The 25,651-nt window shown below is 43.9% G+C and overlaps 1 protein-coding gene across 3 annotated transcripts in view; it reads right to left on the bottom strand.

Moving 5' to 3' along the window:
- Positions 1 to 4,568: 4,568 nt before the first annotated feature.
- Positions 4,569 to 25,651, bottom strand: part of LOC110536342 (ephrin-A5-like) — a 197,516-nt gene continuing 176,433 nt past the window's right edge. For 2 of the 3 annotated variants that reach the window (XM_090191097.1, XM_021622083.3), the window contains 3 exons: positions 13,464 to 13,529; positions 12,919 to 12,999; positions 4,569 to 9,917 (listed from right to left, as the gene is read on the bottom strand). In XM_090191097.1, the coding sequence (XP_090047223.1) occupies positions 9,790 to 9,917; positions 12,919 to 12,999; positions 13,464 to 13,529 (275 nt within the window). In that variant the 3' untranslated portion in view covers positions 4,569 to 9,789. The remainder of the gene's footprint in view (positions 9,918 to 12,918; positions 13,000 to 13,463; positions 13,530 to 25,651) is intronic. The other variant, XM_021622084.3, reaches the window with a different exon arrangement.

Here is a 25,651-nt window from a genome sequence, read left to right on the forward strand (position 1 = left end):
TTACTGCTGCTCTTTAATTATTTGTTACTTTTATGTCTTACGTTTTTTTTTTTTTTTTTTTTTAAACTGCATTGTTTGTTAAGGGCTTGTAAGTAAGCATTTCACTGTAAGGTCTACATCTGTTGAATTTGGCGCATGTGACAAATACAATTATATTTGATTTGATCTGAAGTCGATCAACAAAGTGGATCAGTAAGGGATCATAGCTTTCACCTGGATTCACCTGGTCAGTCTATGTCATTGAAAAACAGCAGGCATTCATAATGTTTTGTATACTCAGTGTTTAAGGAAGTAGTTTAGTACCTAAAAGAAAGGGTTAAATGTGTGTCCCTCCAAAAAAGAAACAAATTCCTATACTTTATTATATCATTTGATAAGTAGTTTCCACATTTTGTTACATTACAGCATTATTCTAAAATTGATTAAATAAAATAAAAATCCATTATCAATCTACACACAATAACCCATAATGACAACGCAAAAACAGGTTTAAATTTTTTAAATAAATTAAGAATAAAAATATATACATTATTTACGTAAATATTCAGACACTTTGCTACGAGACTCGAAATTGAGCTCATTGTGCATTATGTTTCCTTTGATCATCCTAGGAGATTAATCTAAAACTTGATTGGAGTACTCATGTGGTAAATTCAATTGATTGAACATGATTTGGAAAGGTGCACACCTGTCAATATAAGGTTCCACAGTTGACAGTGCATGTCAGAGCAAAAACTAAGCCATGAGGTCAAAAGAATTGTCCGTAGAGCTCCGAGACAAGATTGTGTCTAGACAGAGATTTGGGAAGGGTACCAAAACATGTCTGCAGCAGTCCCCAAGAACACAGTGGCCTCCATCATTCTTAAATGGAAGAAGTTTGGAACCCCCAAGACTCTTCCTAGAGCTGGCAGCCCGGTCAAACTGAGCAACCTTGAGAAGGGCCTTGTTCAGGGAGGTGACCAAGAACCTGATGGTCACTCTGACAGAGCTCCAGAGTTCCTCTGTGGAGATGGAAGAATCTTCCAGAAGGACAACCATCTCTGCAGAACTCCACCGATCAGGCAAAGTGGCCAGACGGAAGCCACTCCTCAATAAAAAGCACATGACAGTCCGCTTGAAGTTTGCCAAAAGGCACCTAAAGGACTCTCAGACCATGAGAAACAAGATTATCTGGTCTGATAAAACCAAGATAGCTGGCCTGAAACCAAGATGTCCTGAATGCCAAGCATTGCGTTTTGTGGAAACCTGGCACCATTCCTACGGTGAAGCATGGTGGTGGCAGCATCATGCTGTGGAGATGTTTTTCAGCAGCAGGAACTGGGAGACTAGTCAGGATCTAGGAAAAGATGAACGGAGCAAAGTTGGGGCGGCAGGTGGTTAGGACTAGTAACCGGAAGGTTGCAAGTTCAAACCCCCAAGCTGACAAGGTACAAATCTGTCGTTCTGCCCCTGAACAGGCAGTTAACCCACTGTTCCTAGGCCGTCATTGAAAATAAGAATTTGTTCTTAACTGACTTAACAAGTTAAATAAAAGTTTAAAAAAAAGTTCATATAGATCCTTAATGAAAACCAGCTCCAGAGCACTCAGGACCTCAGACTGGGGCAAAGGTTCACCTTCCAACAGAACAACAACACTAAGCACACAGCCAAGTTAACGCACGAGTGGCTTCGGGACAAGTCTCTGAATGTCCTTGAGAGGCCCAGCCAGAGCCCAGACTTGAACCCGATCCAACATCTCTGGAGACCTGAAAATAGCTGTGCAGTGACTCTCCCCATCCAACCTGACATAGATTGACAGGATATGCAGAGAATAATGGGAGAAACTCCCCAAATACAGGTGCAAGCTTGTAGCGTCATACCCAAGAAGAGTCAAGGCTGTAATTGGTGCCAACGGTATATCAACAAAGTACTGAGTAAAGGGTCTGAATACTTATGTAAATGTGATTCAGTTTTTTTTAAGGCTTTGAATCTATAGAATAGCAAGTTTTAACCAACAACGATCATAGGACAAACAGCAGTGTTTTAAAAAAAACGTGGTAATTTATTATGCTGCGGGTGTCTTGGTTGGACAGAGGACAAATTTGAACTTTAGCAATTACAATGCATAGACATCCTCTCAATGTGTGATGTGAGAGGATAGTTAAACAGAAAATTATCCTACAAGCCCTCTTAAATAAATAGCCTGACTTGTTTGAGAAATGGCGCAGACACTACCCTATTGTTGTAAACTCAAAATACAGTTTCTTGTAACTCAGACTTTTATTCTAACATAGGCTGCAACAATGTAGTCTCAAACATATCTTTTTAACATTTCACCCTTTTAATCTTGTGTGTTAATCAGTTGTGTTAGATTTGAGTGTGATTTCATTTAATAGTTTGTGTTCCTATGTGTATTGTCCCTTTGATATGTGATGATGTGTGTGTGAGTTATGAGTTGAGTTATGAGTTTTGTCCCACCCCTTAGCCAATAACTGTCTGGGTGGCTGTTATTGATAGGCTACACAGGGTGGTCTAAGGTAATTGATAGGAGTTTCCTATGTTTACATTTGTTTGCTTGTTGTTATAATGATGATTGACTGTTTTCCCTTACACAGCAAACATGACTTGTCCTTTGCCAAGGCAACTCCTTCACGTTGTCCCTTACATAGGCCTACTTTGTCCCTACATATCCCCCACATGGGCCACCCCCTAGCATTAGAGTTCTAGCCAATGAGCTTCAGCCCCTCGCAATTGTTCTGACAACTTGCAAGATGCACACACAGCAGAGCGACACAAAGAGCAATGACGCGATGCACATATATGCACAAATATAGAATACTACTCTGAACCATTCCATCTAGAGTCCAGCCACTGGGCACAGACATCAATTCAACGTCTATTCCACTTTGGCTCAAAGTAATTTCATTGAAATAACATGGAAACAAAGTTTTGTACATACTGACTGTTGTGTGTAATGTTTTTAAATGTATATAAATAGTAGCGTCTTTTGTCTGTAATGCCTTTTCGTTATGTGTCAAACCCCAGTAAGACTAGCTGTCGCCATTGGTGTCGGCTAACAGGGATCCTAATAAATCTAAAATCAAATCGATTCCACCAGTGTGTGCACATTGTCCAGTTGCAGAAAGGTTTACTTTGTGCTTTTTATAGTAGGCCACAGTTCAACCTGTTGATTTACATTTGGTTGAGGTGTCAACTAATGTGAAATCAACTTGAAATCAACAAAACATTTCACCATGTCACTGGATTTAGGCTAAACGTTAGATGAAAAAAATACGACATTCCCTTATGTTGATTACTTTTTTCAAATCCAATCCGTTTTCCACATTGATTCAAAGTCACCAGATATTCTTCTTTTTTGTTGTTGAAATGATGTGGAAACAACTTAGATGCAACCAGTTTTTGCCAAGAGGGACAGCAGAAAAGTATTGTTGGGTTCTTAATTTCCAATTGGCTTTTCGGGGGTATTTTCCCCTGGAGCCTGGAATGATCTGGACGTGAGTATAATTGCCAGAGATAATGGAGGGTAAATCTAACCAGCGCTGATGGGGTCCTGATGGAGTCCTGATGGGGTCCAGCAGAAGGTTATTAGGAGTGCTCATTAGTACCCGACTGAAATGAAAGCAGGTCTTAGGTCTTTAGGTCTGAATCTGGCACTGGCTGACTGGCATTTGTCTTCAACACAGAACTTTGCACAGTCTAGTTCCAAAACAGGGGTGGTTAGTTTATTAATTTTGCTGAGAGATAGAGAGAATTACTGTTAGCCTTATGATCAGACAGTTAGTTACCATGTACTCTGTGTGATGGCGAGGATTCTAAGTGAGTGTGTGCGTGAATCGGGGGAGAGGGCTCTGAAAGGTTTAGGTCTGTATGTCTACAGTATATCTCTCTGTGTGTGTGAATAGGGGGAGGGCTCTGAAAGGTTTAGGTCTGTATGTCTACAGTATATCTCTCTCTCTGTTTGTGTGTGTGTGTGTGAATGGGGGAGAGGGCTCTGCCAAGTTTAGTGTGTCTGTCTGCCTGTCTTTGCCCATGCGTGCATTTTTCTGTCCAAAAGGGTTTTACTTGTTTATTTATTTTTCCTTTATTTAACTAGGCAAGTCAGTTAAGAATTCTTATTTTCAATGTTGGCCTAGAAACAGTGGGTTAACTGCCTTGTTCAGAGGCAGAACGACAGATTTTTACCTTTACCTTTTTACCTCGTCAGGTCAGGGATTCAATCTTGCAACCTTTTGGTTACTATTCCAACGCTCTAACCACTAAACTACCTGCCACCCCATTTAAACTTGGAGCAGAGGGAAGGAGGGAGGATGAGTGATAATCAACTTTAATTGGCAGAGAAATATGATGATTCTAAATGTGTTGATGAGGAGATCCTTACCAGGTAAAGCTTGACTCAATCCCCAATCAGTTGCAATTCCATTTACAATACATCTCTGTCATGCTGAGTTAATGGTATGCTTCCATCTACAAGACAATCTCTAACATGCTCCTATCATAATGAGTTCTGGATATATGCACATCCCGTGTATCAAAAAAACTATGAAAAACAAGGACATCAAAACAAAACATCAAAGCAATGTATTTCCATTTTATTAATAGTATTCATAATTGCTCAGACATGTATATACAAATACAGACCTCTGATAATTTTGTCAGTTTCTCGTTATTGTTTATATACTGGAAAAAAGCAGGTCGGTCAATACTTCTGCCCCCCAAATAGGACCAGAGGAGAGGGGGAGAGCAGGGGGTGGGGGTGGTTAATAGCACAAGAGGAGTATGCAGAATGGGATTGGGTGCACACATAAATGAGTGGTTCTCAAGACATGGCGATGCGTGGGGAGCTGGTGACAGGAGCAGGCGGAAGTTTGCCATGCTGTCTGATCTAAGATCAGTCAAGCCAGTGTTTTAGCGTTTCCCCCCTAACGGTTTAGGTTTAGATAGGGTGAGGGTAAGCTGATCCTAGATCTGTGCCAATGGATAACTTCTACCCCAACCAAGTAGTGACTTAGCTAAGCTAACATACTATGTGGTCTGGCGACTAGGCTATGGTGAGGAGGCTGGGGGTTCAAATTCCAAAACAGGGAGGGTAGCCTTTGTGCCGCCAGCACCCATTCCACAGCGGGGGAGGGTGACGGGGTGTATTGAACCCAGATTGTTCTGGCATGGCAGAGGTTTCAGGACTAAGGCATGGGAAAACTGCTTTGTTGCCAAAGAAAGTTGCCGCGTCCCATTCAGTGCGGCAATAGTAAATGAGACACGAACTCACACACACACACACACACTAGAGTACTCGCTCATGCACATTTTTGCGTAAAACGCATTTGATAACACACACTTATTCTCACACATGCTTGTTTACACAAGCATGAAGACAAATGAGTTAGCACACACAACCTCTCCCTCTGACACAATTTTGGAGGCTCAATCTCTCTCTCTCTTACACACACACACACACACACACACACACACACACACACACACACACACACACACACACACACACACACACACACACACACACACACACATATATACATAAACACACTCACATTAAAGAGGGCATGAATAGTCAGAATGGACTGTCTGCAGCTACGTGGTAGGAATACATAATAAGGTTACCAGAGGATTCATCCTCAAAGTTAGGATAAAAAAACAATTATCTCAAACGCTAAAATCGCCCCCCTCTGGAACCCTACCCCCTATGTAACCTCACCCCCCTCTGGAACCCCACCCTCCTATGTAACCCCACCCTCCTATGTAACCCCACCCCCTATCTATAACCCCACCCTCCTATGTAACCCCACCCTCCTATGTAACCCCAGCCCCTATCTATAACCCCACCCTCCTATGTAACCCCAGCCCCTATATATAACTCCACCCTCCTATGTAACCCCAGCCCCTATCTATAACCCCACCCTCCTATGTAACCCCACCCTCCTATGTAACCCCACCCCCTATCTATAACCCCACCCTCCTATGTAACCCCACCCTCCTATGTAACCCCAGCCCCTATCTATAACCCCACCCTCCTATGTAACCCCACCCTCCTATGTAACCCCAGCCCCTATCTATAACCCCACCCTCCTACGTAACCCCAGCCCCTATCTATAACCCCACCCTCCTATGTAACCCCAGCCCCTATCTATAACTCCACCCCCTCTGTAATTCCTTAACAAGCGCTGGTGTTATGTACATGTCATCTGTTTCTGTAGCCACACAGCCTCACAGCTGGATGACTTCATTTCAATGGGATGCAAAGCATACAACATGACAGTGGGGAAGAAAAAGACAGAATCCAACGTTCAACAAAGTTCAAAAGGAAAAAAAAAGAACAAGAAAAACACATTTTATGTTTCGTTATCAAGTCCATGCGCATGAAACGGCAAGATCCTTCCAATAAAAAGCCAACCAACAGTCCATCCATGGCAAAACTCGGGGTTGGCCAACATGCTATCAAACATTGAAGGCGAAAAAGCACAAACATAGTTAATCTTGTCCACGTCTATTCTATTCTCTCTGTCTGTTCTGTATGGATCCTTGTGATGAAGTGGTGACGGTGGCTGTGGATTGGTTGGTTGGAAACATAGTTATGTAACAGGCGAGGCCCCCATTGGCTTTCAGTCCAGCCTGATGTACACAGGCACGCGTAGATGCAAAGGTGAAGTCAAGTACACACAAGCACAAGTACACAGGTAAGCACATGTGTGTACAGGTTTCTCAAAGCATCAGTAGGCATTGAAAATGACAGTTCACAATGCACTGTTATTTGCGTGTACACTCCCAAATATCCAGAGATTCTACTGTGTTCATTATTTGTTTGTTTTTAGAAAAGACATACGAATCAAATGAATACTTTAATATCAAACACTATTTACATCAAGTTTTTAAATATCATCATCATCATCGTCATCCTAACAATAATAACAATAATACCGTTTTTAACAATGAAGTGTCTCATTTTTCCTTTGTCCACCAGAAAGGTACAAAAACAGTAACTAATCTAACACTACATGTTATATGGTTGACTACCTCAGGATACACGGTATCCAGCTAACAAGTTGATCCTCATTTCCCAAGTTAACGTGTGTACAGAATAAACCATGGTAATAATAGTAGCAATAATGATAGAGTAGTACGGGTAATTATAATAAAATAGAATTGAAGCTGGACTTCCGCAAAAAAGTGTTGGCTATAACGTTAAGTCGATGACAGGCGGCCATCTTGGATTGAACATGGCACCCATCCCCTATGGTGTTCTGGTGAAAATTAGTACCCCTTTATATGGCGTCCTCTCTTGTTAACCCCGAAAGCTGAGCTGCTATTCTACAGTAATAGCATTGTTACCATAGTACGAAAACAAATATGGCCGAAAGCACACACAACCCTTCAGGAGAAGAATATACTGTAGAAGGCAGCTGCGAAAAAGCAACAACAAAAAATATATCAAAACAAAACAAAAAAGATGCCTTTGGGTAGAATTGTATTCCTACAAGTAGGTGTGTATTCCATTTATAGCTAGTGTTTTTAAAAAGGTTGCATTGGGTATTTTTTGTTAGGCACTCCAGTCATATATGCAACTTCCTTCCTCCTACACTTCTTTCTTTCAATCTCTTTCACTCTTTCTTTCTCTCTCCCCTATCTCCTTCACTCTCCAGCCCTCTATAGCTGCAAGGTCACTGACGCTTTAAAACCCCCAGGCCTTCCACCATCTATTTTTAACAGCTGAAATAACTCCCCGAACTCCAAAACATGAGGTCTGCATGCCTGTCATTTTGAACCTCATTAAAGAGTCACAGTAGGACCGGTAACTAGGCACGCAACCTCTCAACCGTCTGTCTGTCTGTCTGTCTGTCTGTCTGTCTGTCTGTCTGTCTGTCTGTCTGTCTGTCTGTCTGTGTCTGTCTGTCTGTCTGTCTGTCTGTCTGTCTGTCTGTCTGTCTGTCTGTCTGTCTGTCTGTCTGTCTGTCTGTCTGTCTGTCTCTTTGTCTCTCTGTCTCTCTGTCTCTCTCTGTGTGTGTGTGAAAGCAGACCTGTATCAACACACCTAATTCATGTATCTGTCCATCCTACTCCGGGAAAGAAAGAACAGAATAACAGCATTTACATTTACAAATCGCTCCAGCTATGTTAATCTACCATCTGATCCTTTGTGAGTCTAAGGAAGTTGAATGTCATTATACAGCAGTACAATGTATAAATGGGGGCCAATACAAAACATGGCCAAACTAAACTACTCTGCGATCCGCCTCGATGTTAAAGGAGATTTTCTCTATTAACATACTCATTGTGAGTTGATTATGATGAGATTGAATTATGCGGTAGTAAAATGAATGGGGAACAGGCAGCCTGCTATAATGGACTGTAGCTACAGCATTTGAATCCGAGGTTATAGTTGAAGTTGTGGTTATACATGAGTGGTAAAGAAATGCAGTAAAGCAACACTGTTTCCTAGATGGTGGTGCCTCCTTACTGGGTATGGTAGAAAGCTATGCTGAGGGACGATTCCATATGCCAAGCTCTACAGTACGTCTAAGTGAACTAATGATAAGCATTTGTAGGAAAAACTCTCTATTTGCCTTGTAGGGAAGTGGTATTATTTCATATTCAAAAAGGGCTGTTTTGTAACATGGTGAGAGAGGCAGCCTCTTCAAATGTTGTGAGCTTTTACAGAGGTAGAGGAGCTTTCTTCTCTAAACTGTTGACATAACCTTTGAACAACACAAATCTTCCCCCACTTTGATAGATAAACGTCTTTGCCATAATCATAGATGACATTTAAAATATCAGCAAGAGAAGGCCGAGTATGTCAGGTAAAACTCAGTGAAAAGGTTTTATAACAAACTGAATCAAAAGTGCCATCAGTGAGGGTACAGATTGTTATCACTCACAAAGCATTGTCTGACACCAAAGAGCAATTATAGATGAATTGAGTCAGTGAATAAAGCCCAAAGTTACCTGCCTGTCTGCCCCTCATAAATTGAGTCATCTTCCAAATATTTGAACTTCCATCCACCCAACAGACTAAATGTTTTTATTTGTCTTTTCTTTGTGTCATGCCAAAAGTCTCCAACCATTCTCTCTACACACAAAGAGGGTACATGACAGCATACCTTAATCAAAGAGGCCAGGGGACTTAATACTTCAACCAACTCAGCTCACTCATGCCCTCTTCTCTCCTACTAAACATGTTCTACACTGTATCTCAACTGATACCTACGTGGTGTTCCACTATCTGTAACACCTAACAAAGACCCAGCTACTGTATCTGTATCCACCTGATGCTGAAAGAGATGAGTCTAAAGACTAGGAGAGAGTTGTGAGTACTACTCATCTCTGTTCTATTTTTCTAGATAAGAGCTAAAACAACCATGACCTGCTGTGTATTGCTGCTTTACAACCTACCAAAGAGCTACTGAAAAACTGTCCGTGTAAAAGTGTGTTTAGGTGTGTGTACCTGTATATGTGTGTATGTGAGTGGTGCAATGAATCGGCATGACGTAAAGGGATGTCAGAAGGGAAAACAAGAATCACTAAGTGTCAAAAAATAGGGATTTGGCATCTTAGTTGACAGTTTTAAGGGGGAAACAGTTTCTTCCACATCCAACATCAACTTTTTCAAACTTACTGACGGAGAAAGACCACTTAAATATCTGGAAAAAATAGTGTTCCTTAAGAAGCCCACTGTCAATACCCCCCCCCCCACCCATTCTCCCACCCTAGCCCCAGCCTCATCATTGGGTAGATTCAGGCCGCGCAGGGTGTAATTCCCCTCCAGGACAGGGGGAGGCGCTATAAGGTGAAGAGTGTTGCTAAGCAGATTAGTAGTGCAGCCAGCAGTGGACTGGCTATCCGCAAGTGTGAGGCTGCGCTTGTGGCGTCACTCCTGGACGGTTCGGCAGACTCATGACTTGTATCATCTAGAGGAGGGAGAGAAAATTTAGAAAATGAATATTTCTATCAATCATAAAACGAGATTATCAACACATACACAATGAAAAAATTGTGATCATTGGTGACATGTTTTGTCGTATTTTATTTGGAATGCCGATATTGCTATATCCCCATATCCCCAATAAAATTATGAAATAACAAGTTACTGCTACTCCTTCTGTTACATATCAGCCAACCAGCCAGCCAGGCAGCATACCAGCCGGCCAACCAGCCAACCAACCAGTGAGGCAGCCCACAGGTCCCCTCTGCTTGGTGAGTCCCATCCTCTACATGATTAGAATAAATGGTTCCAAAATGGTTATGCAGGTGTCCTCATAGGAGAACACTTTTTGGTTCGTTGAATAGCTATTTTGGATTCCAGGTAGAACCCTTTGTGGAAAAGGTTCAACATGGAATCCAAAAAGGTTCTACCTGGAACAAAAACAGTTCTACCTCGAACCAAAAGGTGTTCTTCAGAGGGTTCTCCTATGGGGACACCTGAATAACTATTTTTTTGTTCTAGATAGAACCTTTTTCGTAGGAGTGTAGAGCTCAGTGGCATGGTTAGGAGCTCCCCAGGTTGACTGGCAGACAGTGTTATCAATGAGCAGCTATGGGCCTGTTTAACAGCACACAGAGGGAGCAAGCTAGGCCATACACACACTCACTCACTCACTCACTCACTCACTCACTCACTCACTCACTCACACACACAGAGGTGGGAAATACGCAGACACAGATAAAAAAAGAGTGATAATGAGGATGGGGTGGGGCTGAGAGAGATAGAGGAAGAGAGTTAGACAGAAGGTAAAGATGCAAAGGTTTGGGATGGCAGGCAGGCAGGCAGACAGACAGGAAGACAGATGGGCAGACAGGAAGGTGGAGATAGTCTAGGGCTCTGACCTTAATAAATTAAAATGCAACCCCCCAAGCTTGAACTGCCAAGGAGGTGTGTGTTTGTGTGAGAGAGAAAAAGAAAGAGAGAAAGAGAGAAAGTGTGTGCGTGTGTATGTGTGTGTATGTATGTGTGTGTGTGTGTGAGAGAGAGGGAGAGAGAGAGAGAGAACGCGTGTGTATGTGAGTGTGAGAAAGAGAGCGAGAGAGAGAGAGTGTGTATGTGTGTATGAGAGAGAGAGCGAGAGAGTGTGTGTGTGTGTGTGTGTGTGTGTGTGTCAGATGAGGTGACAGCTAGTGATAAATCCTGATCATCAGGGTATGGTGAACGGCTTCCATGAATAAATATGGAAAATGTAATGTTCTCCAACTGCGAGAAAACTGTAATTGCTAATGCGATGACAAATATTATTCCTAAAACTCTGTTTGAAATTACTAATGTGTTATTCAGAGTCAGTGCATGTGTGTTTGGTCTCCTTGGTAAAACAGAGCAGGAATTAGACAGTCATGTAAGCATGAAAGAGATGATGCAGCTAGTTGACATCAGGTTAGAAACATGAGCATGCTACAATAATATAGCCTATGTTCTGAAAAGGGTGGAATAAAGGGTAGAATAAAGGGTAGAATAAGGGAGGAAATGGTGGAATAACATGTAGAATAAATGGTTGAATACGAGTAGATTAAAGGGTAGAATAAAGGGTAGAATAAAGGGTAGAATAAAGGGTAGAATAAGGGTAGAATACGGGTGGATTAAAGGGCAGACTAAAGTGTAGAATAAAGGTTAGAATAAAGTGCAGAATAAGGTTAGAATAAGAGTAGAATTAAAGGGTCAAATAAAGGGTAGGATAATGGGTAGAATAATGGTAGAATAAGGGTGGATTAATGGGTAGAATAAAGTGTAGAATAAATGGTAGAATAATGGTGGAATAAAGGGTAGGATAGAGTGCAGAATATGGGTAGCATAAATTGTATAATAAAGGGTAGCATAAGGGTAGATCAAATGGTAGAATAAGGACAGAATAACGGCAGAATAAAGGGCAGAATTTGGGTAGGTTGAAGGGTATAACAAAGGGTAGAATAAATTGTAGAATAGGGGTAGAATAAGGGTAGAATAAAGGGTGGAATAAGGGTAGAATAAAGGGAAGAATACGGGTAGGAAGAAGGGTAGAATAAAGGGTAGGATAGTGTAGAATATGGGTAGCATAAAGGGTAGGATGCAGGGTAGCATAAGGGTAGATCAAATGGTAGAATAAGGGTACAATAAATGGTAAAATAAGGGTACAATAAAGGGAAGAATAAGGGTAGGAGGAAGGGTAGAATATGGGGTAGAAAAGAGTCAATTGAAATTAAGACAAAATGAAAAGACACTAGAAGCAATGGTTTGAATTTCATTAGACTTCAGCATTAATGGGCTCTATTGACATATGCTAATGTAAAATATAACGTTTTTCAGAGTGAACCTATGTGTAACACAACCTATGTTATGAAACAGCCTACAGTACATGTGGTATGAAACACAGCCTACATTATATGTGGTATGAATAGAGAAATATACGTATATTAAAGTCAATTGGAGGAGTACATTGAATCTAGGACCTATAGTAGAGCAGGCAAAAACATTATTTTTGTTCTGACATAAATAGCCTATGTTATATTCTGACATTAGACATGATGATTTAACCAGGTACTGCCATGTATGACGCATGACCAGGGCTTGACTTAGACTAAAATAGGTACCGGTACTCATTTTGGGTGGCAGTACAGAAGCTCAAGCAGTAGAACATTTGAGGTGCCGGTACTCAGCTCTGGTGAGCTCCTGCCCGAGTCAAGCACTGCGTATGACACATGCAAACATAGACCACATCACCGGCAAAACACAACTAGCAACACAACACAACAACACGGCAGATGCAGAAAAAGCGTTCTAACATGACAGTCAACCATGCTGGGAGAGGACAGATGGGTCAATCAGTGGAGAAACATAGAGAAAGAGAGAGGGGGGAGGGATGTGTGTGTCCCAATGGGACACACACAGGTCAAGAGGGCATTTGTTAAAAAATATGGTCATAAAATAATGCAGAAAGCCATACTAACCTCGGGGTTCTAATGAATTGTCTACTTTGTCGTTTACGTCAAAAACACGGTCATGTACACCTATAGTTTTCACACAGCTGTCTAGAGATAGAAATAGAGATGATAGGGATGATTAGAGATAATAAACTCCCCCAACCCCTTAAAACAAAGGTCCCAAGCCCCAAGCTCATGACAACATTCACAAGACATGTGCAATTCACTTCTTTCAAATCGTTCATTCCTTCACTTGTCTTTGGATAGAAACAATATAGGAGCTGTCATGAGATATGAAACTGACATGTTCAACAGAGAGCAAGAATCATTCAGAAGGAATTCAGCATTTTAGCAGACACTCTAATGCAGAGCAATTAGGGTTAAGTGCCTTGCTTGACGGCACATCAACAGATTATTCACCTAATTGGGGGATTCAAACCAGAGACCTTTCGGTTACTGGCCCAATGCTCTAACTGCTTGGCTACCCACTGCCCTGCGTCACTGAGAGTAGTGGAAACACAACATCAGTGTTAAACAGGTTCCGTGTTTCTGTTGCAGCTGGAGAGACTTACTTGATGGTCGGACAAAGACTTTGAGTTTCAGGCATGTTCTTCGTCCGTTCTCGGCGATGGTGGAGGCTGGAGAAAAGAAGCACAGAAACACGGGATCCTTAGACATACTACATCTTATTTAATACGTTTAAAAACACAAACACATCATTTTCCTTCTTTCAAATGACTGCCACATCAGTATAAGTTTGCATCATCACAGAGGAGTGTTACATTTCATCTTCGATTGTGTGTGTGTCTGTGTATGTATGCGTGTGTGTGTCTGTGTGTGTGTTAGGGCACTTACGCAGGATTGCTTTATAAAATAGCCAGCTGCGAAAATGAGAAGGACAATAATTGCAAATTGAAGCAAGAGTAAAACCTCACTTAAATCTTGAGAAGCAGAGCTCTGATTCCACTAGCACCTGGTGAAGATTAGTACGAAACCGGATTTGTCCCTTAACAAAATGTATTCTGAAAATCAAAAACAGTATGACAACTTCTGCTTTTATTAAGTGCTGATGCAGCGGAAGACCTGTGTGTGTGAGACTGTGTGTGTGCGTGTGTGTGACTGGATGGTGTGGTGTCTGTGCACCAGGTGGTTTCTCCTGTAAAAGGGTTAAACAGGGGTCATGTCACAGTAACATCCATCACTACCACAGAATAGAGTTAAAAATACATTGTGTGTTCTCATGTCTCAACCCGATGTTGGAAAGAGAGCCTCTTTACCCTTTTAACACATTGCACCTCATATCTTATTACTTTTCTCCACAGAAGAAGAAAATCAAATATACTTCTCAAATGACAAAAGTCTTCCTGCCCAATTCCTTCCAACCCAGCCTCCTGTGAGACCTCCAGTAATGGGTCCTCTGGGCAACATTTTGTGTCATCTGAGCATCATTCCCCAGCAGATGAGATGAAGTCAAGCGTATCCCTGGCTGCCATTTGGGATCTGTCATCTCCTTACCCTGATCTATCGCTCTCTTTCTTACTATTTATACATTTATCTATCCCCCCGCTCTAGATGTGGCCCTTCTCCTTTGCTGTTTTCCTCTCCTCTTTGAACACACAACACACACACACACACTAAAATGAGCATTTACACACAGATTTTCTGGATCTGTCTCAAAGTCTTGGTCTGCAGTCGCTCTAATAACAATTTAGTGCAGAGCAGAACAGAGCAGAGCACGGAAGAGCAGAACAGGCCAGAATAGGGCAGAGTATGTCAGGGCAGAACAGGGCAGAGCAGGGCAGAACAGGGTAGAGCATGGCAGGGCAGAAGAGGGCAGAACAGGGTAGAGCATGGCAGGGCAGAAGAGGGCAGAGCAGGGCCAAACAGGGCAGAGCAGAGCAGGGCAAATCTGTGCAGGGTATATTCTCTCGAATAAGGATTTCAAATTTGGGTTTGAAATGACACTAATTGTTTTATATTTTTTACAGGAAATGCAGCTCTATGCCAGGTGTTGTTGTGCAGTGGTCGCACAGCCTTTCCTCTACAGGGAGGCAGGTTTTCCTGTGTCTACCCTTCTCAATGGCAAGGCTGTGCTCACTGAGCCTGTACTTTGTCAAGGTTTTCCTAAAGTTTTGATCAGTAACCATGGTCAAATAGTTAGCTACGGTGTACTGTCGATTTAGGGCCAGATAGCACTGCATTTTGCTTTGTGCTTGTGTTTCCCAATAAGCAATGTAGTTTTGTTTTGACTGTGTTGTAATTTGGTTTACTCATATTGATTGGATGTTCTGGTCCTGAGGCTTCAGTGTGTTAGCAGAACAGGTTTGTGAACTCAGCTCCAGCACCAGCTGGAAAGGGGACTCTTCTTTGCTCAGCTCTTGGCATTGCAGGGCTCTGCAATGATATGAGAGGGGGTCACTGTATTTTAGATGTTTCCAAAACTTAATTGCTCTTTTTTTAGTTGTTAATATTAGTGGATATTGGCCTAATTCTGCCCTGCATGCATTGTTTGTAGTTTTCCTCTGGACATGTACAGTAGGAGAATCTTACAGAACTCTTCATGCAGGGTTTCAATGGGGTGTTTGTCCCATTTGGTGAAATCTTGTTTTGCCAGTGAACACACCTCACTGCCATAAAGTGCAATTGATTGAATGACACATTCAATTAATTTTAGCCAATTTTAATAAGTATTTCAGTTTGAATTTTGAATGGCGTAGAATGCTCTGCATGCTTTCTCTCTCAATACATTCACCGCATCATCAAGGTGTCCAATTGAGCTTATTTTATTTTTTAAACATTTTTGAGTAATTTTAGTGTACAGTACTCTATATATTTTTTACCAATTAAGAACTTTTGTCAAATTCCTTGAGATCTGGATCTTCTCTGGAAAATCATAATTTTAGTATTTTTGGGTTCTACTGCCAGGGCCCAGGTCTGGCAATACTGCTCTTGCAGGTCCAGGCTTTGCTGTAGGCCATGTGCTGTGGGTGACAGTGTCACGACTTCCGCCGAAGTAGGGTCCTCTCCTTGTTCGGGCGGCGCTCTGCATCGCCGGTCTTCTAGCCACTGTCTATCCACATTTCATTTTCCATTTGTTTTGTCTTTCCACACCTGGTTTCAATTCCCTCATTTACTTGTTGTGTATGTAACCCTCTGTTCCCCCCATGTCTTTGTATGGGATTGTTTATTGTAGTGCTTGCGCACAACGGGTTATTTTTTGTGTCTATTTATCTTGTTGTTCTGGATGCTGTTGGTTTTGCTTAATAAATCTCTGGTTATTACCCAGTTCTGCTCTCCTGCACCTGACTTCTCTGCCGTCAATAACGCACCCAGCTACAGAATCCCACACCGCAACATATGGAGTCAGCAGGAGCAGGTGCCCCTGGAATAGGGGTAGAGGAGCGCGTCCGGGAGCACGCAGCGATGCTCCACTATCTCGGCGCCGCCATGGACCACTCTGTCCAAACTATGGACCGCTGGGAGAGAGAGCGGCGTTCCTCCAGCACCTCCGCAAGCACAACTGGGGTCTCCACTACTTCCCCCCTTACCCGGTCCCAGTGAGATTCGTCTCGCCCTTCCCCGGGAGTATGATGGGACGGCTGCACGCTGCCAGGGCTTCCTGTTGCAGCTTGACCTCTACCTGGCAACCGTCCACCAGGCTCCTTCAGGTCGTGAGAAGTTGTCCGCCCTCGTCTCGTGCCTCTCTGGGAAAGCCTTGGAGTTGGCCAACGAGGTGTGGGGAGAAGGAGATGCGGCGCTGGACCAGAAGGAGATGCGGTGCTGGACCTCTCATTTGAGGGACGAGGAGCGCCCAGGAGTTCGCCATGGATTTTCGGACCCTGGCCTCCGGTGCGGGATGGAACGATAGGGCCCTGATCAACCACTATCACTGCAGTTTGCGCGAAGACGTCCGTCGGGAGTTGGCCTGCAGAGACACCACCTTCACCTTCGACCAGCTGGTGGACCTGTCCATTCGGCTGGATAACCTGCTGGCTACCCGCGGACGTCCAGATCGGGTTCGGTCGGCTCCATCCCCCAGCACCGCAGCTCCGGTGCCCATGGAGCTGGGAAGTATCGTGCGTAGGGAGAATGGAGGAGGTTCTGGCTAGTGCACCATCTGTGGCCGCAGAGGTCACACTGCTGGTCGGTGCCCGGTGGGTTCCTCTGGGGATCGAGGCAGCAGGCAGGGCACTCTGGCGTCATCCCGGCACCATTCTCACCCAGAGCCCTCTGTTGCACACATGTTTTTGTATGTTACTTTTCCTGAGTTTTCCCACATTCCCAGCATAAGAGGCTCGTTGATTCAGGCACGGCTAGGAATTTTATAGGCAGATCGTTCGCCCTTAGTTTAGGGATCCCCATTGTTGCCGTGGCTATGCCATTCCCCGTTCACGCCTTAGACAGTCGACCATTAGAGTCAGGGTTGATAAGGGTGGCCACCGCTCCTCTGGGTATGGTGACGCAGGGAGAGAATCAGTCTCTTCCTCATTGACTATCCTGTGTTTCCTGTGGTGCTAGGCCTACCCTGGTTAGCTTGTCATGACACCACTGTTTCTTGGCAACTGAGGGGTGGTCTCACGGGGTGGTCCCTAGAGTGCTCGGGAAGGTGTTTAGGGGTTTCTGTTGGTGCTACTAAGGTGGAAAGTCCAGACCAGGTCTCCACCGTGCGCATTCCCCCTGAATATGTCGATTTGGCTCTTGCCTTCTCAAAAAAGAAGGCGACTCAATTACCACCCCATCAACGGGGAGATTGTGCGATAAATCTCCTGGTAGACGCTGCACTTCCCAGGAGTCACGTGTATCCCCTCTCACAGGCGGAGACGGCGGCTATGGAAACATATGTCTCCGGTCCTCCACTTCACCCGCCTCCTCAGGTTTCTTTTTTGTGAAGAAGAAGGATGGGGGTCTGCACCCGTGTATTGACTATCGGGGTCTGAATCAGATCACTGTGAGGTATAGTTACCCGCTACCGCTCATCACCATAGCGATTGAGTCAATGCACGGGGCGCGCTTCTTCCCCAAACAAGATCTCAGGAGCGCTTACAACCTGGTGCAACCCTCGCCGCCGACCTTGGCCTAGTAACCCTCACCAAGGAACCCACTGGACTGAGGGGCAGCTCGGGACTGAGGTAGCTCAGGACTGAGGGGTAGCTCTGGACTGAGGGGTAGCTCGGGACTGAGGGGAAGCTCGGGACTGAGGGGAAGCTCAGGACTGAGTGGAAGCTTAGGAGACTGGCAGCTCTGGCAGCTTCATGCAGACTGGCAGCTCTGGCAGCTCCATGCAGACTGGCAGCTCCTTGCAGACTGGCAGCTCCTTGCAGACTGGCAGCTCTGGCTGCTCCTTGCAGACTGGAAGCTCTGGCTGCTCCTTGCAGACTGGCAGCTCTGGCTGCTCCTTGCATATTGGCAGCTCTGGCAGCGCTGAACAGGCGGGAGACTCCGGCAGCGCAGTAGAGGAGGAAGGCTCTGGCAGCGCTAAACATGCGGGAGACTCCGGCAGCGCTGAACAGGCGGTGCGCACTGTAGGCCTGATGCGTGGTGCTGGCACTGGTGGTACTGGGCCGAGGACACGCACAGGAAGCCTGGTGCGGGGAGCTGCCACCGGAGGGCTGGTGCGTGGAGGTGGTACTGGATAGACCGGACCGTGCAGGCGCACTGGAGCTCTTGAGCACCGAGCCTGCCCAACCTTACCTGGCTCGATGCCCACTCTAGCCCGGCCGATACGCGGAGCTGGTATGTACCGCACCGGGCTATGCACCCGCACTGGGGACACCGTGCGCTCCACAGCATAACACGGTGCCTGCCCGGTCTCTCTAGCCCCCCGGTAAGCACAGGAAGTTGGCGCACGTCTCCTGCCTGGCGTCGCCATACTCCCTGTGAGCCACCCCCCAATGCATTTTTGGGGCTGACTCTTGGGCTTCCATCCACGTCGTTGTGCTGCCTCCTCATACCAGCGCCTCTACACTTTCGCCACCTCCAGCTCTTCTTTGGGGCGGCGATATTCTCCAGGCTGTGCCAAGGGTCCTTTTCCGTCCAATATCTCCTCCCATGTCCAGAAATCCGGATTTCGCTGCTACTGCTGCCGCTGCCTGTCACCACGCCACTTGGTCCTGTTGTGGTGGGTGATTCTGTTAAGGTTTTCTTCCGTCGAAGGAGAGGTGGACCAAAATGCAGCGTGGTTATTTCGATACATGTTTAATAAAAAGATAAACATGAATGATACAAAACAATAAACGTAATTTGAAAACCTAAACAGCCTAATCTGGAGCAAACAAACACAGAGACAGGAACAATCACCCACGAAACACTCAAAGAATATGGCTGCCTAAATATGGTTCCCAATCTGAGACAACGATAACACCTGCCTCTGATTGAGAACCACTTCAGGCAACCATGGACTTTTCTAGATAACCCCACAATCCCAATACCTACAAAAAAAACAAAGACAAAACACACCACATAATTAACCCATGTCACACCGTGGCCTGACCAAAATAATAAAGAAAACACAAAATACTAAGACCAGGGCGTGACATGCTTGCTGTTGTACTGTGATTTTTTGGTTCTGAGTCTCACAGTAATGAAGAAGTAATTCACCATTAATTGGGTCTCTGTGCTTTTGGTTTGACAGTGTTACATATTTTTTTTCTTTATAATTTTACAATCTGCATCAAACCAGTTGTTTTTTATTCATTTTAATTGTGCTTTTTTTGCGGTTTTCCTGAATGTATTGTTAATGTTCTTTACTGCTAGATTGATGCCTTCTTTACTGTGAGTGAATGTGGTATCCAGAAAGTTATCTAAGAGTGTTTGGATATTTTGGTTACTGGTTGCTTTCTGGTATCTTCTGTGCTGTTTTGGGCCCATCTGTATGAATTTCTGATGTGGTACAGCTTACTGGGCTGTGAACGTGTGGTTGTTTCCATGTCTGTTCTTTTCAGAAACAATGTAACATGGCTGTGATCAGACAGAGGTGATAGTGGCTTGACAGTGAATGAGCTGTGATCATATAGTCTACTGTGCTGTGGCCAAGAGGTGAGCAATAGGTGAATCTCCCCAAAGAGTCCCCCTGTAACCTACCATTGACAAAGTACAGACCCAGGCTTTGACAGAGCTACAACAGATCACTTCCATTTTTCTTGATGTGGTCTCTCTCTCTCTTTAATCTGGTTTTGATGTTTTCTGCTCTCTCTTTCTCCTTCCTTCTTGTAGTGTGTAACACTGTTGGCTCATCAGCTGAATGTAAACGTGTGTAGGAGGAGAGAAAATAAAAGAAGAGAAAATAAAAGAAGCAGTGTCCCAGTGACACCTTAACGAACCTTGCCTGCCCTTCCCCGCCTGCTCGCTGGCTCACTCCCTCTCTCTCTCTGTATCTTTCACTCCCTCTCTCTCAGACACACACACAAGCATGAACACACACACACACAGCGCCCTGCTGACTCCAGATGTCTTATATTCATCATCATCCTTGTGGGTGGAGTTGAGTCAGGGCTATCCACACCAACCACTTAGCTCACACTTGCAGATCAAACGTGATGAGCTTGATGAAAGTGGCAGAAAACACTGCATTTGGGATTTAAAAGCTATTTTCCACCCACACAAACAGAAAATAATAGAGAAAATATGCAGTACCATCTGTCCTAATACTGGAGATTACAAACTAATGACTTATTTACCTAACTAACCACAGATATGGAAGGATAGAGTTGACATAGTACTTTTTCATCGATCAAGACCTTTCATAACTGCGATCCTGATAGAAAGCGGACAAGGAAAGGAAACTTCCTTGCAATGGTTTAGTGTTAAATACGTTTTGGTTGGAAAGGTGTGTGACATTGTAATAAAGGGAAGATTTAGCTGAACTAATTTCCTTCCTATAGTAACAGCTCTTCATTCTCTGAGCTTGGTGAGGACCCCGTGGGTTCAGGGTGGATTAAATTAGATATTGACTCAATCTCAGCCGAGCCCAGCCGAATATCAACTGTCATGTTATCTGGAAAACATATTTCCTTTAGCGTTTACATTTGGTTGAGTTGTCAACTAACGTGAAGTTAATGTGACATCAACAAAAAATGTCACCATGTTATTGGATGTTGGAAAAAATGTGGCTGCCATGTTGATGACTTTTTTCAAATCCAATCAGTTTTCCATGTTGATTCAAAGTCATGACATAGATTATTGTTGTTGAAATTACATGGAAACAACCAGTTTCTGCCCAGTGGGTTACGCACAATACGAAACACAACAATGGATAAAAATATGGCAACATTATGTGTTTGGAAAGGGGGAAAACTAGGTCAGGTAGCTCTTCACACTCGTACCATATACGGGGTGAAAATGGCAATTTGGACAATGATCAACGCCTAAATTGTACAGCAGTTTACAGTAACGTGCTGTACATTTTTTTTAACCTTTATTTAACTAGGCAAGTCAGTTAAGAACAAATTCTTATTTTCAATGACATCAGTGGGTTAACTGCCTGTTCAGGGGCAGAACGACAGATTTGTACCTTGTCAGGTCGGGGGTTTGAACTTGCAACCTTCCGGTTACTAGTCCAACGCTCTAACCACGTCAGTTCTCTGGCTCTGCGCTTCACAGCGCTGTATGGGTTTTGACTGACAGCCGCTCTGAACTTGAACACATCGCACGACAAGAAGTTGCCCCCATCCTCCCGGTAATTGGGCAACTTTTTGTTGTCTGAGTGAGGGAAAATCTGTAAATGAAGAGGACTCAGAGCGATGCATTTTGAAAGATGGAAAAACAATGTATTTTGAAAGACTTTGAGGATTTACTACTGAACACCACTCTGAGATCATACAAGCAAGCCAAATGTGAGCGATACATTTCGATATCATATCATATAGTGTCAGCATTTATGCTCACTATGTTTGATGTACAACTATAAGATGGGTTGTTCTGAACAGAATGGGCCTGTTAGATGTACAGTTACCAGGTGACATGGTGTCATATCCTGGGTTGTTCTGAAGAGAATGAGCCTGTGTGTGCTTATTGTGAAGAAAATTAGCCGCGGCACACACATCTGAATGGACTCATGACTCCTTTTTTTGCGCACTACAATTATAATCTGTTTCCCTGAATTGCATTGTGAAAGCCCAACACTGTAATGTAATTTTTTATAAATTAGCTAGTCATGTTGGAAATATAACAGGCATTCAAATGCCTACCTGACCCAGATTGTGATTTATAAAGGACAGTTTTTGTGATTTCGCTTTCAACAAATGAGGCAAAAAAGTACAGTAAATGTAAAATGCACATAGAATAAACAGTGTAATGTTTGGATTCAGTCTTGTGTCAGGTAAACTGTTGTGTACTCACCGTTGGTCTAATCACTTTCCCATTATTTCCAATCTGTTCCGTTTCAATTCAAATGCTACCATGGTTATGCTTTTCCTATTTATACTATAAAAAAACATTTACATTTAGCCTTATCCATATTATCCAATTCTCACGAGTGTAAAGGGTTAATATATTATTGGGTATTATTATGCAACATTATTATCATTACTTTTATGACATAGTTTCTGTATATGTAGCTGAAAAAAAGAGTCAAAGCTGTGAGTAAATCAAAGTGGCTTTGGCAATTATTTCCCTTATGTTTTATTTCGTCAATTCAAAGTCATTTGAGGGCTTCCATGGCCAGCTTTGATACTTCCAACTCCTCATCAGAAGATGAACAAGCACAAGGCAGATGACAGGGTTAGAAATCCTATAACTAATATGTGTTTGACAAAATGGGAGTTAGAGTTACAGTACACAGCTCTTTTCATTACGTCTACTGTAAAATGATTTATAATGGTATGATCCTACTTCCCATCGACCACCTACAGCTCTAACCTGCAGGATGTGTTTGAACCACCTCTGTTCATTGTTTGGGAGAGAAAACATGCTTTGGGCCTCTGGTTGTTGTCATGCTTTGGTCAACCACGACACAGCTAGTAATGACAGACTCACACATATGAATAAGGTTTCTGGTTCAGGACCAACTCTAGCTGTTCCCCCTCAATCGCTATACCAGCCTTGTATTAGCTAGCAAGCATCCTCATGTTGCATTAGCTGACTAGTGTAACATTAGCGGGTTAGACTCCTCAGTCCTCACATCGCGTTAGCATTTTGTTTGCATGTATAGCCAGTGTGTTGGGTCTCCAGCTGGCCTTAATGAGGTCATCCAGAGCCTTTGAATCCAGCTTGATTGTTAGGATGATGGGATGGGTTAAACCAGAATACCATCCAATGCTCTCTACAGAGCATTCCTGGCCAGCTAGCCCACTGAATAACTAACACCTCCCCAGAGCCATGTTGTTTCTAATTCGCTAGGATTACTCTGGTTTCCCGTCTTCTGTGACCCAGTCTGAGTTGGCAGAGAATGGAGAGATAGCATGCACACACACACGCTGCAAGCACACACACACACACACACACACACACACACACACACACACACACACACACACACACACACACACACACACACACACACACACACACACACACACACATAATAACAAGTAACTCAGCATTCCATGTTTCCACACTGCCCTTTCCCATCTGGACAAAAGGAACACTTATGTGAGAATGCTATTTGTTGACTATGGCTTAGCGTTCAACACCATAGTACCCTCAAAGCTCATCACTAAGCTAAGGATCCTGGGACTAAACACTTCCATCTGCAACTGGATCCTGGACTTCCTGACGGGACGCCCCCAGGTGGTGAGGGTAGGTAGCAACACATCTGCCACGCTGATCCTCAACACTGGAGCTCCCCAGGGGTGCGCGCTCAGTCCCCTCCTGTACTCCCTGTTCACCCATGATTGCATGGCCAGGCACGACTCCAACACCACATGCTCACCCACTGGGGAGCAAGGCCCGGCCACTCAGAATGAGTTTATAAAGCCCACAAAGGGGCTTTATTACAGACATAAATACTCCTCAGTTTCATCAGCTATCCTCCGGATGGCTGGTCTCAGAAGAAGCCGGATGTGGAGGTCCTAGGCTGTGGGTGTTACACATGGTCTGCAGTTGTGAGGCCAGTTGGACATACTGCCAAATTCTCTAAAATGACATTGTAGGCGGCTTATGGTAGAGAATTTAACATGACATTTTCTGGCAACAACATTATTGGACATTCCTGCAGTTAGCATGCCAATTGCACGCTCCCTCAAAACTTGAGACATCTGTAGCATTGTGTTGTGTGATAAAACTGCACATTTTAGAGTGGCCTTTATTGTTCCCAGTACAAGGTTCACCTGTGTAATGATCATGTTGTTTAATCAGCTTCTTGATATGCTACACCTGTCAGGTGGAAGGGTTATCTTGGCAAAGGAGAAATGCTCACTAAAAGGGATGTAAACAAATTTGTGCACAACATTTGAGAGAAATAAGCTTTTTGTGCATATGGGATCTTTTATTGCAGCTCCAGGAACAGGGGACCAACATGTTGCGTTTATATTTTTGTTGAGTGTAGTTTATTTCCTGATTCTGGTGGAAGTTTTGAAAAAGAAAACATATTATTTACTGGTGGTCAAATGCTAATTTGTTGATTAGATCTTTTCCTCCCCATCAACAAGTGTTCGATAACTTACCCCTGTGATTAGCTAAGTCTGGCCAGCCTGGCAGGCAGGCAGCTCACTGGACAACTGTTTCCTTTTCATTTTTTAAAACAGGGATTCTCACGCCTGGGCCATTAGTGGATGTGTTCTGTGACTGGATCCCTAGCAGCAGCCAGTAGAGACTGCAACAGCCAGCAGAGACTGACCCCAGGGGAGCAGTTGGGTGGCGGCCATTCTCTGGTGGTGTTTGAGGGAGAGAGAGTGTAACGTGCTGTCTGGAGGGCAGGCTCAGCTCAATAGGCTAGTCTCCATGGATAGGAACAATGACACATTGGGAGGTAAATTAAATGTGAGGAGAGGAGAGGAGAGAAGAGGAGAGGAGAGGAGAGGAGAGGAGAGGAGAGGGTGAAGAAGTGAAGGGAAAATAATCCATCTATCAAAATTCTGATAATGTGTTTGAGTCCAAGGGTTGAGTCCAAGGGTGTGTTGACTGTGGTTTCTGCCACATAATTTCATGTTGTTGGGTCATTCCTGAGTGCTGATGAGGCTGAGTGATTACCAGGTTTCCTTCTAACCCTATGAATGGAACTGCAGCATCTCTGTCACTATTATAAATCCTCCCTGAGTTTAACAACATACACTGACTGAGTGTACAAAATTTTATGAACACCTTCCTAATATTGAGTGTAACACCCCCCCCCCCCCCCCCCCCCCCCCCCCCCCCTTTCCCTCAGAACAGCCTCAATTTGTCGGGGCATGGACTCTACCAGGTGTCGAACACATTCCACAGAGAAGCAGGCCCATTCCAATGTCAAGTGTCAAGTTGGCTGGATGTCGTTTGGGTGGTGGACCATTCCTGATACACACGGGAAACTCTTGAGCATGAAAAACCCAGCAGCCTTGCAGTTCATGACAGAAACCGATGCGCCTGGCACCTACTTCCATACCACGTTCAAAGGCACTTAAATATTTTGTCTTGCCCATTCACCCTCTCATACACAATCCATGTCTCATTTATCTCAAGGCTTAAAAATCCTAATTTAACCTGTCTCCTCCCCTTCATGATTGAAGTGGATATCAGGTTACATCAATAAGAGATCATGGCATTCAGCCGGATTCACCTATGTCAGTCTATGTCATGGAAGGAGCAGGAGCTTATAATGTTTTGCACACTCAGTGTATGCATACTGTAT

Source organism: Oncorhynchus mykiss, chromosome 11 (genome assembly GCF_057628025.1).
Source record: "Oncorhynchus mykiss isolate SJ-2025 chromosome 11, ASM5762802v1, whole genome shotgun sequence".
NCBI classification, from domain to species: domain Eukaryota; kingdom Metazoa; phylum Chordata; class Actinopteri; order Salmoniformes; family Salmonidae; genus Oncorhynchus; species Oncorhynchus mykiss.